This window comes from Salvelinus namaycush, chromosome 41 (assembly GCF_016432855.1).
Source record: "Salvelinus namaycush isolate Seneca chromosome 41, SaNama_1.0, whole genome shotgun sequence".
NCBI classification, from domain to species: Eukaryota; Metazoa; Chordata; class Actinopteri; order Salmoniformes; family Salmonidae; genus Salvelinus; species Salvelinus namaycush.
The window spans coordinates 9,530,501-9,542,912 of NC_052347.1; the positions used below are offsets into that span (position 1 = coordinate 9,530,501).

The 12,412-nt window shown below is 39.9% G+C and overlaps 3 protein-coding genes across 3 annotated transcripts; 1 reads left to right on the forward strand and 2 right to left on the reverse strand.

Moving 5' to 3' along the window:
* Positions 1–4,545: 4,545 nt before the first annotated feature.
* Positions 4,546–5,503, reverse strand: LOC120034257 (hemoglobin subunit beta-1-like). The gene is made up of 3 exons (XM_038980761.1): positions 5,345–5,503; positions 4,896–5,118; positions 4,546–4,742 (listed from the first exon to the last, which is right to left on the reverse strand). Exons 1-3 carry the CDS (start codon positions 5,434–5,436, stop codon positions 4,614–4,616), a joined length of 444 nt encoding a protein of 147 aa, XP_038836689.1. The 5' UTR covers positions 5,437–5,503; the 3' UTR covers positions 4,546–4,613.
* Positions 5,504–7,297: 1,794 nt separating this feature from the next.
* LOC120034260 (hemoglobin subunit alpha-like) lies at positions 7,298–8,179 on the forward strand. Its single transcript, XM_038980765.1, has 3 exons — positions 7,298–7,455; positions 7,658–7,865; positions 7,975–8,179. Exons 1-3 carry the CDS (start codon positions 7,361–7,363, stop codon positions 8,101–8,103), a joined length of 432 nt encoding a protein of 143 aa, XP_038836693.1. The 5' UTR covers positions 7,298–7,360; the 3' UTR covers positions 8,104–8,179.
* Positions 8,180–10,612: 2,433 nt separating this feature from the next.
* LOC120034256 (hemoglobin subunit beta-4-like) lies at positions 10,613–11,541 on the reverse strand. Its single transcript, XM_038980760.1, has 3 exons — positions 11,371–11,541; positions 10,972–11,194; positions 10,613–10,832 (listed from the first exon to the last, which is right to left on the reverse strand). The coding sequence occupies exons 1-3, from the start codon at positions 11,460–11,462 to the stop codon at positions 10,701–10,703; spliced, it is 447 nt and encodes a 148-aa protein (XP_038836688.1). The 5' UTR covers positions 11,463–11,541; the 3' UTR covers positions 10,613–10,700.
* Between the last annotated feature and the right edge of the window lie 871 nt (positions 11,542–12,412).

A 12,412-nucleotide genomic window follows, 5' to 3' on the forward strand; every position in this document is an offset into this window, starting at 1 on the left:
CACCTATGACCCCATTTTAAGGCACTTCCGGTTGGCACAGGAAGCTATAAGTAAATACATATCCTGATCGGGGTATGCTTTTACAGAATCCTGAGTTTTAAGTCTATACGTTAAGAACTGACTGATTTACACAGGGTTGAATGCACTATATATCACAAACTGCTGGTTGGGTATGGCAAAACACTTTTAGGGTGATTTTATCACTTCCGGTTGCTCCAGGAAGCTTAGAATCAACACAGGTAGACCTCATAGTGGCTTGATGGATTGTCATTGAAGACAGGTTCATAAGACATTCATAACCCACATAGGCTTCAGGTTGAATTTAGGGGTGCAGGCAATGTGTTCCTATGGGGTGAGATGTCATTGTAAACTGTTTGATGTAAACACCTTCTTTTAACTGTTAAGGGTTAATGCCACACGGTCAATGTTAGGCTTGCACAGAGACCTTAGGAACGTTCCTGAGGTCAAATTGTGCTTCTAAACCTTAACAGTTCTCTCTCTGTCTCCCAAAAGCAAAAGACTTGAAATGTAGGTCAAGGGTCATCTTCTTGTCACTGTCGCTGCGCTCAGACCGAGCAAGCTACGGTCAAGCGGGGCATCTCGTTGAACTCGGCACGGCTATGGTGATGTCATTTTTAGTGGTGATTTCAGAATGCTATTTTGGTGGTTTTTCACTGTTGAAACATATTGCAAATGCACAAAAGTCAACTAGCAAGTCAGTGTCCATCAGCTAATTAGATATTTTCAGACACCAAACTGATACCATCTGACTCCAAACTCACTTTTTCCAACTCGTTTAGAAGCCAACTATCACATATTTCAGAGCAGGCCCAAAATTCACAGCGCCTTCCATTTAAACCATAATAAAACAAATAATACGTAGTTATGTTCTAGCTGCGGGTCCAGTTTTCACATTATGTTTAGCCCTATGTGAGGCGACCTCGAATCCCAAGTTTCGGCTCGATAGGTCATTCGGTGCCCGAGCAAAACCTTAATTGGTGCTGAAATTCCACTTTTTTCCATGCCTTGCTACGGGGTCCTTGAATGAGCTATCGGACAGAAATGTCGGGGTCCGTCTCTATGGGCCGAGCCGGTTTCAATGCACCTAGTCTTGCAACTCTGGGACTTTTCTAAATGTCACCATTTTGTAATGCTCAAAATGAATTGAAGTCAATGCAAATGCACCGAGGCTTTTTATCGGTCCGAGAACCTTCTAGAGCCACATAACTCACCGTGCTTAATCGACCTGAGCTCTAGAACAGGTTTGTAAAGTTTCAGAACTCTAGGTCTGACGGTTCTTTAAAAGTTCAAACAAAAGTAACTATTGCAGGCACTGTCTGCCTCTAAGCCCCTCAGTGTGTCACTCCATCCTTTCTGTGTGGGTGTGTAAATTTTTCCTTGAAATCTGATGGGATGAATGACTGATTTACAGTTCATGAGGGTTGCCTATTCACATATATTAAGTTTTGGAAAGATTTGACTTTTTTAACCCTTCGAAACAGCCCTTTTGACACCAATTATGGCACTTCCGGTTGGCACAGGAAGCTGAAAGTAAACACATATCCTCATTGGAGTGGGCTCAGAATCCTGAGTTTTAAGTCTATACGTTAAGAACTCACTGATTTACATAGGGTTGAATGCACTATTTCTCTCAAACTGCAGGTTGGGTATGGCAAACACTTTTAGGGTGATTTAACCACTTCCGGTTGCTCCAGGAAGCTTAGAATCGACACAGGTAGACCTCATAGTGGCCTGATGGATTGTCATCGAAGACAGGTTCATAAGGCATTATTAACCCACATAGGCTTCAGGTTGGATTTAGGGGAGCAGGCAATGTATTCCTATGGGGAGACATGTCATTGTAAACTGTTTGATGTAAACACCTTCTTTTAACTATTAAGGGTTAATGCCACACGGTCAATGTTAGGCTTGCACAGATCGGGAGGACCTTAGGAACGTTCCTGAGGTCAAATTGTGCTTCTAACCTTAACGGTTCTCTCTCTGTCTCCCAAAAGCAAAAAACTATGAAATTGAGGTCAAAGGGTCATTTGGGTCCTTCTTCTTGTCCCTGTCGCTGCACTCAGACCGAGCTAGCTACGGTCAAGCGGGGCATCTCGTTGAACTCGGCACGGCCTGGAGATAATGGCAATGCCATTGCAGGCTTTGTGTGTCTTTAAGCACCGTACTTTTTCACTCCATCCTTTTATCCCCTTTTCTTCGTGGTATCCAATCGCTAGTAATTACTATCTTGTCTCATCGCTACAACTCCTGTATGGGCTCAGGAGAGACGAAGGTCGAAAGCCACGCGTCCTCCGAAGCACAACCCAACCAAGCCGCACTGCTTCTTAACACAGCGCGCCTCCAACCCGGAAGCCAGCCGCACCAATGTGTCGGAGGAAACACCGTGCACATGGCCCCCTTGGCTAGCGCGCACTGCCCCCGGCCCGCCACAGGAGTCGCTGGAGCGCGATGAGACAAGGATATCCCTACCGGCCAAACCCTCCCTAACCCGGACGACGCTAGGCCAACGGACCTCCCGGTCGCGGCCGGCTGCGGCAGAGCCTGGGCGCGAACCCAGAGACTCTGGTGGCGCAGCTAGCACTGCGATGCAGTGGCAGAGCTTCGAGACCCACTTAAAAAATGTTCGTCTGAACACACTGCAACTGGATCTGTAACTTTTTTTTTTTTTTACTCCTTTTTGTGAACATGACCAATTTGTCAATGTACGATTTCTCTTAAATTACGATAGATAAATGGCTGTTTCTTTTTTTCCTGACACCGTATGCTTATGTACTTTGACGTGAAGCGGTCAAATTAGCACCCTACTTTACGTTTTTGACCTTTAATCCCAGAAAAATGGCCATAACTCAAAAAGCGTTGAGGCCTCGACGCCATCTTGTTCGGGGCCAACTGTCCATTACGTCTTCGAAATATTTTCCGTTTAGGAGAAAAGGCCACATGCATTTGCAATGTGCTTGTGCATTTGCAATATTATTTATTTTCCCTCTGGTGGGAATTTCCTAGACTGCGGAAAAATGACCAAAATGTGTTATTTTTATAAAACGGAAACCGAACGTCCGAGAGATTTAGTTTGATGACTTCCTGAAAGATCTCTCCCCCGCGCACGGCCCGACGCCGTCCGCGAATTTTAGAAACGTTGCAGGACGTCTAGTAAGGGACCTTACATTTGCAATGTGGCGTTTCTCACTAACCATATGGCGAGTGCTAAAATGTTCGCTTAAGGTATGGAAAGGCCTTGGAAAGGCCATAAGTGTAAGCCAACATAATTCATTATTTTACATTAACATGTAATACATGCATTATGAAGAAAATGGTGTAATTTAGGCTCCACGAAATATGAAATGGGTTATGAAGAAAATCGTGTATGGTTGCCTACATGACAAAAAGGCGTTCTGATTACAAGTGCACCAGTATCCAAAGTATTAAGCGAAATCAAGCACAGAAAACAGCATTGGCATTAATAAAACAATATTTCCCACGAATTAAGTCGCAGGTAAATGTGCGTCTTTTCTCAAAAATTCTGTTCAGCAAGTCTAAAACAGTACATATAGGCATACAACGACACATTTTAAAACATGGTTAAACAAAGACAACATTTCTGTATATTCATGACGTTGAATTAGCCATTAAGAAGAACAAAAATGAAATACAAATTATCGCGTCTACATGGTTGTTGCAACGGCTTGTGTGTCACCTACTGGTTAAATTTGTGTCTTTTCGCACGAATTAAGTAGCACAGAAATTCGTGTATTTTCAAACGAATTGAACCACCCCAAAACACCCCAAAAATGCACAAAAACGCACGAAATCTGCTGAAATACATTTTGTACATATATGCGCGAATTGAATGTGAGACTGTGTTGGCAATAATGGACTAAATCACAGATCGAGCACATCATGGAAACATTGAGGCAAAAAGTACATACACACAGTAGCCTAGTGGCATAATATAACTCAATTGATTGAACATGAAATTGAGTTCAATATGATTGAAACAGCCTACATACATGGGCATATAAAGGCTATGTTTTAATACAGTCATCTCGGTTTTCGTTTGAAGCATAATTGTATCCTACACTTGTTTATAACAATTGCAGATACTTCGGCAATTTTTTTTTTTTTTTTTCAGCTTCGTTCTGATGTTATCCGCAGTCACAGACAGACTAAACATCTTGATTCTATGTTTAGCAGAGATCTTCTGTAATTGAAGGGACGCGGATGGGCAAAAAGCATCTAACCATGTACTTCGGCTGCTCTATTAGTGGTCTGGATTACTCGTAGATGTGCAAAGGTTTTTAAGAGCGTTTTTAATTAAGAGCCACGTTACCAATGAGGCCTCTGGGAAACGACTCGGCTAAGTAGATTGTAGTAAGGATCATAAGGTTACGAAGGCTCTGGGAAACTCCACTTCCAAATAGGGTATAGCCTAAAATATTGATGTTAAGATTTTTGTGGTTGAACTGTTCCTGCTCCCCCCCCCACCATATTTAAAAAAAACTATTTGTATAAATACAAATACAATGGTTTGTGTCGATGTCTTTATTTTCAATCAGGCAGGGATGTCAGAACATAATAACTTGTCTGGGGTGCATTTAGAAGTACCGACTGCCCATTGCTGCGACAACCACTTTCATGAACTTCTGCCAGGTTGCTTGGATTTCAGGAGTGAAAGCGGCTCCGAACTTGGCGGCAATGACAATTGTGAGGACGTCAGCCAACACCTGTAGACAAAAGACAAAGGAGGAAGATGTTAAATAAGACTGACGGTTTTGTTTTACCTTTGGAATTAGACGTGTTGCTCTGATTGTTATGTGTGTAGGCTTACATCAGTAAAGCCTAAAATATAAGCCTATTTCTCAAGACAGAAGGCATACCCTGAAATTGTCGGGGTCAACGAAGAGTTTGTTAGCGTGGGTCTCGCTCAGTGACTTGTATGTGGCCAAGATGTTGCCCATGTTCTTCACAGCTTTATCCAGAGCTCCACACACGACCTTGCCGTGAGCAGCAACTTTGGGGTTGCCCATGATTGCTGCGGCAGTGGACACATCTCCGAAAGAGCCGAAATAACGCTGAGTCCAGGGGTAGACGACCAGGACACTGTCATTGCAAGAACACCGAAATATGTGGATTATTTTCAAATGTATTTCAATTATATGCCTAGTTAATAATCTAATATGCGCCGTTCAAACTTAATAACAACTCAATATTAATAGTAATGATAAGATAACAGGACAAGTATAATATTGTTATAATTACTCATGATCATCTCCACTATAAATTATATTAGATTATATATTTGAATGAGGCTGAAGCCATGACCTACCTTGCCAGAGCCAGTGGTCCGACCTCATTGATATCTACTTTGCCCCAGACAGCACTGATGGTGCTCTTCTCGGCGTCTGTCCAGTCAACCATGTTGTCAGTGTTTGTTTTCCGGTTTTGCAACAAGATAAAACAAATTGTCTTGTGTAGGGAGACACTTTGTCTGCAACTTATATTTATGAGTGCACTCCGCCCACTGGAGGCGGCGCATATGATTGGCTCTGGTAAAGATTGGTATTGGCCAAGTGAGCGCTTCAGCTCTCGAACTTGATGACATCAATTCTAATCATTTATCTGTTAAACAGTAAATGTTAATTTATTAATTGTTACAGAATCAAGTCTGTAGGTTAGATCCTAAAAGCTGGAAGCATATGTAAATAGGCATATACAATTTTCTAGATTACCAACGTTTCAAAATTCGCATGATCACTATCTAAAACAGTTGTAATTTATCCAACTGATGCAAGAATAAAAGCAAGGTTATGGCAAAACGCTTCCGAAGATTACATGTCCTTCATTGCAGTGTATAAGGCTATACAAATGAAAAAAATAGAAAGACGCAATCAAATAAAACAAATATGAATTAGGAACATGTGATAATTCCAGCCAATTCCGGCCTACTATTTGGCACAGTTTCTTATCTACGACAAAATGATGCCTGCCTTTTTTTTTATCGGTGTATTCAGACCGTTCCGCCCATTTTAAGTGATTAATTTCAAGACATTACATATGATAAGCAGGAATGTCCTGTATTATTTGCAGATAGGTGTGTACCCATGTCCTCGCATGACCTCTGTCTTCCTCTGACTTTTTTTTTTCGATCATTCGAAGTCCAATCAACCTTTTTAATTGGGAATCATATCCAACTTCCAACCCCAGAGTAGTCATATAACTGACTTGCCTCGTTAAATAAAGGTTAAATAAGAAATAAAAACGTGAAACACGTCACTTTGAATAAATATTTTCCAATTGAACGCAGGTCTTTGAAGGTGGATCTGATTTTTACAATATAATTTACCAATGTAATATATATTAAATAACTCTACAATCAAATATATAGACTACCTTTAATTATTTAACATGATGTAGGATAGAACAAAGTTTGCGTCATAATCTAGGCCAATACAATTTCAAATAGCCAATGAACTATTAATGAAATATTTGTATATTTTGGCAAAATAAGCTTTATCTTTTGAATTAACTTATTGGAAATATATGCTCGATTAGGCTACTCTGAAAGATGTCTTTTTATGCAACGAAAAAAGAAATAGTAATAATTATCTTTATAAAAAAATTGTAAAATAGTTGACATATTTTTCATCTGGTGGAATTGATTTAAATGCATTACATTCAGAATATCAAATTGTAGGCTACAAAAAGAAACAAAAAGTTAATTAGGCCCTAATGATGGATATTATTAGAAACATAGCCCTATGACATCTTATTGAAGGGTTTAATATGGAAATTCAAACTTAATATTTCATAAACGCCAAAATTATTATTTAACGTTATTTAGGATATAAAATGAAATTGCCAATTAACTATAAATGAAATATTTGGCTATTTTGGCAAAAGCAGCTGCAACTTTAGAATATAATATTGGAAATATACGCTTGATTGCACTGAAATAATACCTTTTATGCAACAAAAAGAATAATCTTTATCAATCAAACTGTAAAATTGTTGCATCTGGTAGGCCTACAATTAATATGCATTGCGCAAAAGAACAAAATGAATGATGGATATTATTAGAAACATAGCCCTCTGACATCTTATTGAAGTTTTTAATATAAAAACTCTAAGTTAATATTTGATAAGCCACAAAAAAAGCTTAATATTTGATAACCAGATCTTACTCTTGGATTTTGACCAAGATGGTTGCAGTGTAGGGGGAGTGTACCCTAGTAGCTGGGCGTGTCTGCCGCTCTACTGTAATATAAAGGGACCTAGTTGTATAGGCAGTCATCTTCAGTTCATTTCTCGTAGATTTAACACACGTCAATCAATAAGGAGCAAAATGAGTCTGACAGCAAAGGACAAATCTGTGGTGAAGGCCTTCTGGGGCAAGATTAGTGGAAAGGCAGATGTCATCGGCGCTGAGGCTTTGGGAAGGTAAGCCTTGTTAATGAAAGAATGATGAGAATGGTTGTGTTTAACCTGCTGACAGCGGCCTATGTGCATTTGAACATTAAGTCAACTACTTTCATTACATTGTAGACAGACGATGGGAGAAAAACGATATGCGTAAAGCTTAGAAGTTCAGCATCTAATACAAAAGCCTATAATAGGAACTATTCTGTACCTTCCTTTGCAGGATGCTGACTGCTTACCCCCAGACCAAGACCTACTTCTCCCACTGGGCAGACCTGAGCCCCGGCTCTGCCCCAGTCAAGAAGCATGGAGGCGTCATCATGGGTGCAATTGGTAATGCCGTCGGACTGATGGACAACCTCGTGGGTGGACTGAGTGCTCTCAGCGATCTGCACGCCTTCAAGCTGCGCGTTGACCCTGGAAACTTCAAGGTTTGCCCCCAGATAACCTATTGTCTTTATATTGATCACTCTCGACATCAACTCTGTCTGTTGCTATGGCTTAATCCTTCAATATTAACTTTGAAAATATACTTTTCAGATTCTGTCCCACAACATCCTTGTGACCCTGGCTATTCACTTCCCTGGGGATTTCACTCCCGAAGTGCACATTGCTGTGGATAAATTCCTTGCAGCCTTGTCCGCTGCCCTGGCTGACAAATACAGATAAGACCATCATGCAAGTCCAAAATTGGACTCCAGTTCCCGCTCTGTTGTTATCACAAAATAAACAGGCAATGAATGAAGTTATGTCCTCTGTGTCCTTATTCCACCACAGTTCACCATCAAAGTCATATTTGAATTTCATCACTATCACATCTAGATTGAATACATTGAATGAAGAAAAGAATGGATTAAGTACTAAATAGTGCTTTGGGCGCACCATCCACTAGCTCACTATGTTCTTCTCCATAACTTTGGATAGCCTATCTAATACGTGTAACATGAATTTTGCTGACCTCATTTAATATTTGATGAATATGGAGTAGTTCCAGATAGGGGTTGGTAAACTGAATGGGCTATAGGAAGACGGTAGAGGCACAATGAAAACCTATTCAGAGATTAACAAATATGTATTTTAGACCTACATGAATTTAAAATATTTTAATAACTTTTAAAAACGGTAAAAACAAAACAAGATACTTAATAGAATAGGCTATTTTGTATTTTCAATGCAGTGAATTTGGTTGGGGAAGTGAAATCGACTTTGAAAAACGAACAGGTTGTGTTTTTCTGTATATACCACGCACTCAATCTGGAAGTTCCGTGCCTCGACTTTCTTTCAACCGCGGCATTTTGTAGTTTATTTTGATACATTAGTATTTAGGATTTTTAAAATTTTGTAATAATAAAGTATCCTTGCGCATCTCTGAACCTAAATGTCTGTAAGTTAAATGGTTTTACTATTTCGTACAAACATGTATTTTTTTATACATTTGTGGAGATTTAGTCTAGTAGGCCTACTAGTAGGATAGTCTCTCGGGTTTTTGTTGCACGCCCTTTATCCTGATCGTTTTAACGCGCAGGCTTGGTTTTACCCGCAGGTTAGGCGCAGACGTAGCCTAACATATGGGGGGAAAAGATTACACATGAAAGTATTTAAATTCATATGCAGTTTTGCACCGCAAACAGTGTACTCACTGTACACGTCAGAACCGTGGGATAAAAATAAATGGGGGATATAAACAGACAATGAAAGCTCTTACAATATTAGATTATTACATTTCTCTAAAACAGGTTATAGGTTGTTTGTGCACCACCAAGTTAGAACAGAAGAGGACTGGCCGCCCCTCATAGCCTGGTTCCTCTTTTGGTTTCTTCCTAGGTTCCGGCCTTTCTAGGGAGTTTTTCCTAGCCACCGTGCTTCTACACCTGAATTGCTTGCTGTTTGGGGTTTTAGGCTGTGTTTCTGTACAGCACTTTGTGACATCAGCTGATGTAAGAAGGGCTTTATAAATTTGATTGATTGTTGGATTGAACAGTATGCGAAATTAAGAGGTGAAAATAGACCAAATTATTAGGGTGAGGCACATTGAAGCCGTTTGGGTCTTTACCTGTCAAAAAAGATACACGACATATAACACTATTTGACGCATTAAATACAAGTTTAATTTGACACGTCAAATAATACAATTATATAATAGAATGTTGTGTGTGCTGAATTTGCACGCGAAAGCCAAGCACCACAACTACTATCAGTAGCACTGTCAAAGCTGTACAAAACAATTTGCCAAACAGGCAGAGATCAGTCCACGACCGATGTGTTTACAATACCGCTTTGGAGAAAATAGAACACATTATTAGGGTGAGGCACATGGGCTACTAACATCTTAATACACAACATTCACTAAGTATTACTTTCTTAGCTACAGTATACATTTCTCCCTTGCACATTACATAATTTATGCAGCAGCATACAAGACATGTTTGGATTCACCTTGTGAAGGTAGCGCAGCGGTCCTTGGTTGGCACATGTTGTCATCAAACTTTGTTATCAAAGTCTGCCATTTTCTGGATTTATGGTGGGAACTCGGGAAACACAGTCACTCCATTGAATAGCAGGCTAACGTTAGTGGTTTCTTTGCAACGCTTGCAGTTAGTCACTGATTCCTTCCAAACGACTCATTGTTGAATTTGCGATTTCCAACTTGTTGTGTAATCTTAATGTCCAATGGCCGATGAGCATGTTTTCTATAATTTCTCTTCATTATTTCTCTTCATATGACAATGATTACAAAGGATTTGCCAGTAGATTGTCAACTTGATGACAACTGATGACTGATGATCAGTCCAATCAAAGCTACTGTAGATATAACGTGATTTGATATCGTTCTATTTGTGGCCAATGACTTTGAGGCTTCTTGGATGGGCACTTCTAATATAACTCTATGGCAGAACCCAAGGGGCTAAAAAAACATGTTTGTATGCCGCTTTATTAACTCAATTACATTTTTTGCCATCCTCTTTCCTTACCTCATCAATTAATATCCCATAGGCCTCTAGATTATGGACAGAGTATGTGTATGAACACCATCATCAAAACATTTTTTTTCATTCACATTCCCCAATTTTTAGAGTGTAGAACCCATTTGCAATCAGTATAATTGCAGGAGAGCGTTTTCCATAAAAAACAACACTTCAAAAAGATAAATGCTTTTAAATGTATTTTATTCATTTCAATATGTGTCGCTATGGCACAGCTTCCAGCCTAACAGACTGAAGTTGGAGTGTCATCTCTCTTCCATATTGATGCTGTCGAGTGATGCTCTAGTGGTACTGTCTGCCAAGAGCGGACACAACGACAGCCAGGAACTTCTGGAAGGCTTCCTGAGTATCAGCACTGAAAACGGCGGGACCGAGCTTGGCGGCCACGCACACGGTGATGCAGTCGGCGAGGAGCTGTGGAGAGTGGACGGTAAAGGAACCAGATGGAGAATGTAATATTGGAATAAGCTTTACATCGGCTCATAACGCTATTTAATTCATACGACGATGTATTTTTGTATTTTGTTTCAGTTTGCTAAAGTGTAATACTCACCCTGAAGTTATCGGGATCCACGTGCAGTTTCTCGGAGTGCATCACACTCAGTGCAGTATAGGTGTTCTTGATGTCATCCAGGTTCTGCACAGCTCTGTCCAGTCCGTGCATCACGGTCTTTCCGTGCTTGGCCACGGCGGGGTTACCCATGATGGCAGCGGGTGTGGACAGGTTGCCGAAGGCGCTAAAGTGCCTCTGAGTCCATGGAGACACGATCAGAAGTCTAAAAATAAATAAAACAGGCTGCCATTAAAATTATACTTCACAATCAATATGGTCTGTATCGCACCAAAGGTGAACACCGCGGTTTCCAACTACGCAATTAGTGCTAAATAGTCTAGGTAGCCTATTATCGTGTTATCATTAAATAATATCTTCATAAATATTATAAGAATGTACCTGGCCAGGGCCTGGGGTCCGATCTCATCCACGCTGATCTTTCCCCACAGGCCTACGATGGCACTGCGCTCAGCATCTGTCCAGTTGACCATGTTGACGTTTGTTTGTTGATTTTCGTTGGTACTTGCAAAATGTTACAAGGGATTCCTGAACTGTTTGTCTTCTGGGACTTCCAATTTATTGATGTTCAGTATCTCCGCCCTGATCAGAACACAGAAAATGATTGGATGAACGTCTTGAGGGGGCAAGGTCCTCGAGTGTGGCACATATCGTCATTGTGCCAACTTTATCCCACCTTTAAAGATAATGCTTGGTCATTTAGGCGTTTCCAAATTCTAATTAATACGGATGAAATAAACAAGTCATGATGAGCCTTCAATAACACATGCAAACTCAATGATACAATCGAACATCATTTCAAAAAAGTAAAATGTATAGACATTTAATGGATTTTGGTTCCTTTAGCCATAAATGCTCTTTTAATTGTTCGTTGTAATATTGGCATTGAATTGTAATATTATATTTATAGAATGCTAATTATTGATGTAAGTGTTTATTTAGGGAAAACCGTAGATTGGGAGTGAACTATTAAAGAAAGAGCATGACTCATGACTCAATGTGTTTTATCTTCATATTCAGACGGCCCCACCCATTTGAAAGTTCCATATTTCTGGTCTTTTTGAATGATTAATCGAAATGTCAGTTGGTGACGAGTCGTTTTATAGGCCTTCATCAGGGGAATTGATAAGTTCTAACTGGACACTATTCAAATTCAATATGAGCCGATTTCATTCAATGAAACTACAGCCTTTTGTTTAATTCTTCTGAAATAAAATGCATGTAGCCTACATGTTATTAAAATGCTTTGTGATAGGCACAGGCAACGGTTTGCTACCAGAACGAAACATTTCCATCGATTTTTCCATCGAACCTTTTGTAGGTTACAGAATGACATAGCTTATACTCACTCACAAATGAGTGCTGCAATATTAGACCTTAATAGACCTTAATATTAGACTAAACTTTAATTGTAAAGAAAATA

Excerpts from the sequence above, each read along its gene's own strand:
- LOC120034260 (XM_038980765.1), top strand. The coding sequence starts at position 7,361 with ATGAGTCTGACAGCAAAGGACAAATCTGTGGTGAAGGCCTTCTGGGGC. Across the intron at positions 7,456-7,657 it reads GGCGCTGAGGCTTTGGGAAG|GATGCTGACTGCTTACCCCC; the intron begins GTAAGCCTTGTT and ends CTTCCTTTGCAG. Across the intron at positions 7,866-7,974 it reads TTGACCCTGGAAACTTCAAG|ATTCTGTCCCACAACATCCT; the intron begins GTTTGCCCCCAG and ends TATACTTTTCAG.
- LOC120034257 (XM_038980761.1), bottom strand. The coding sequence starts at position 5,436 with ATGGTTGACTGGACAGACGCCGAGAAGAGCACCATCAGTGCTGTCTGG. Across the intron at positions 5,119-5,344 it reads GGACCACTGGCTCTGGCAAG|TGTCCTGGTCGTCTACCCCT; the intron begins GTAGGTCATGGC and ends TTGCAATGACAG. Across the intron at positions 4,743-4,895 it reads TTGACCCCGACAATTTCAGG|GTGTTGGCTGACGTCCTCAC; the intron begins GTATGCCTTCTG and ends TTTTGTCTACAG.
- LOC120034256 (XM_038980760.1), bottom strand. The coding sequence starts at position 11,462 with ATGGTCAACTGGACAGATGCTGAGCGCAGTGCCATCGTAGGCCTGTGG. Across the intron at positions 11,195-11,370 it reads GGACCCCAGGCCCTGGCCAG|ACTTCTGATCGTGTCTCCAT; the intron begins GTACATTCTTAT and ends ATTTATTTTTAG. Across the intron at positions 10,833-10,971 it reads TGGATCCCGATAACTTCAGG|CTCCTCGCCGACTGCATCAC; the intron begins GTGAGTATTACA and ends CACTCTCCACAG.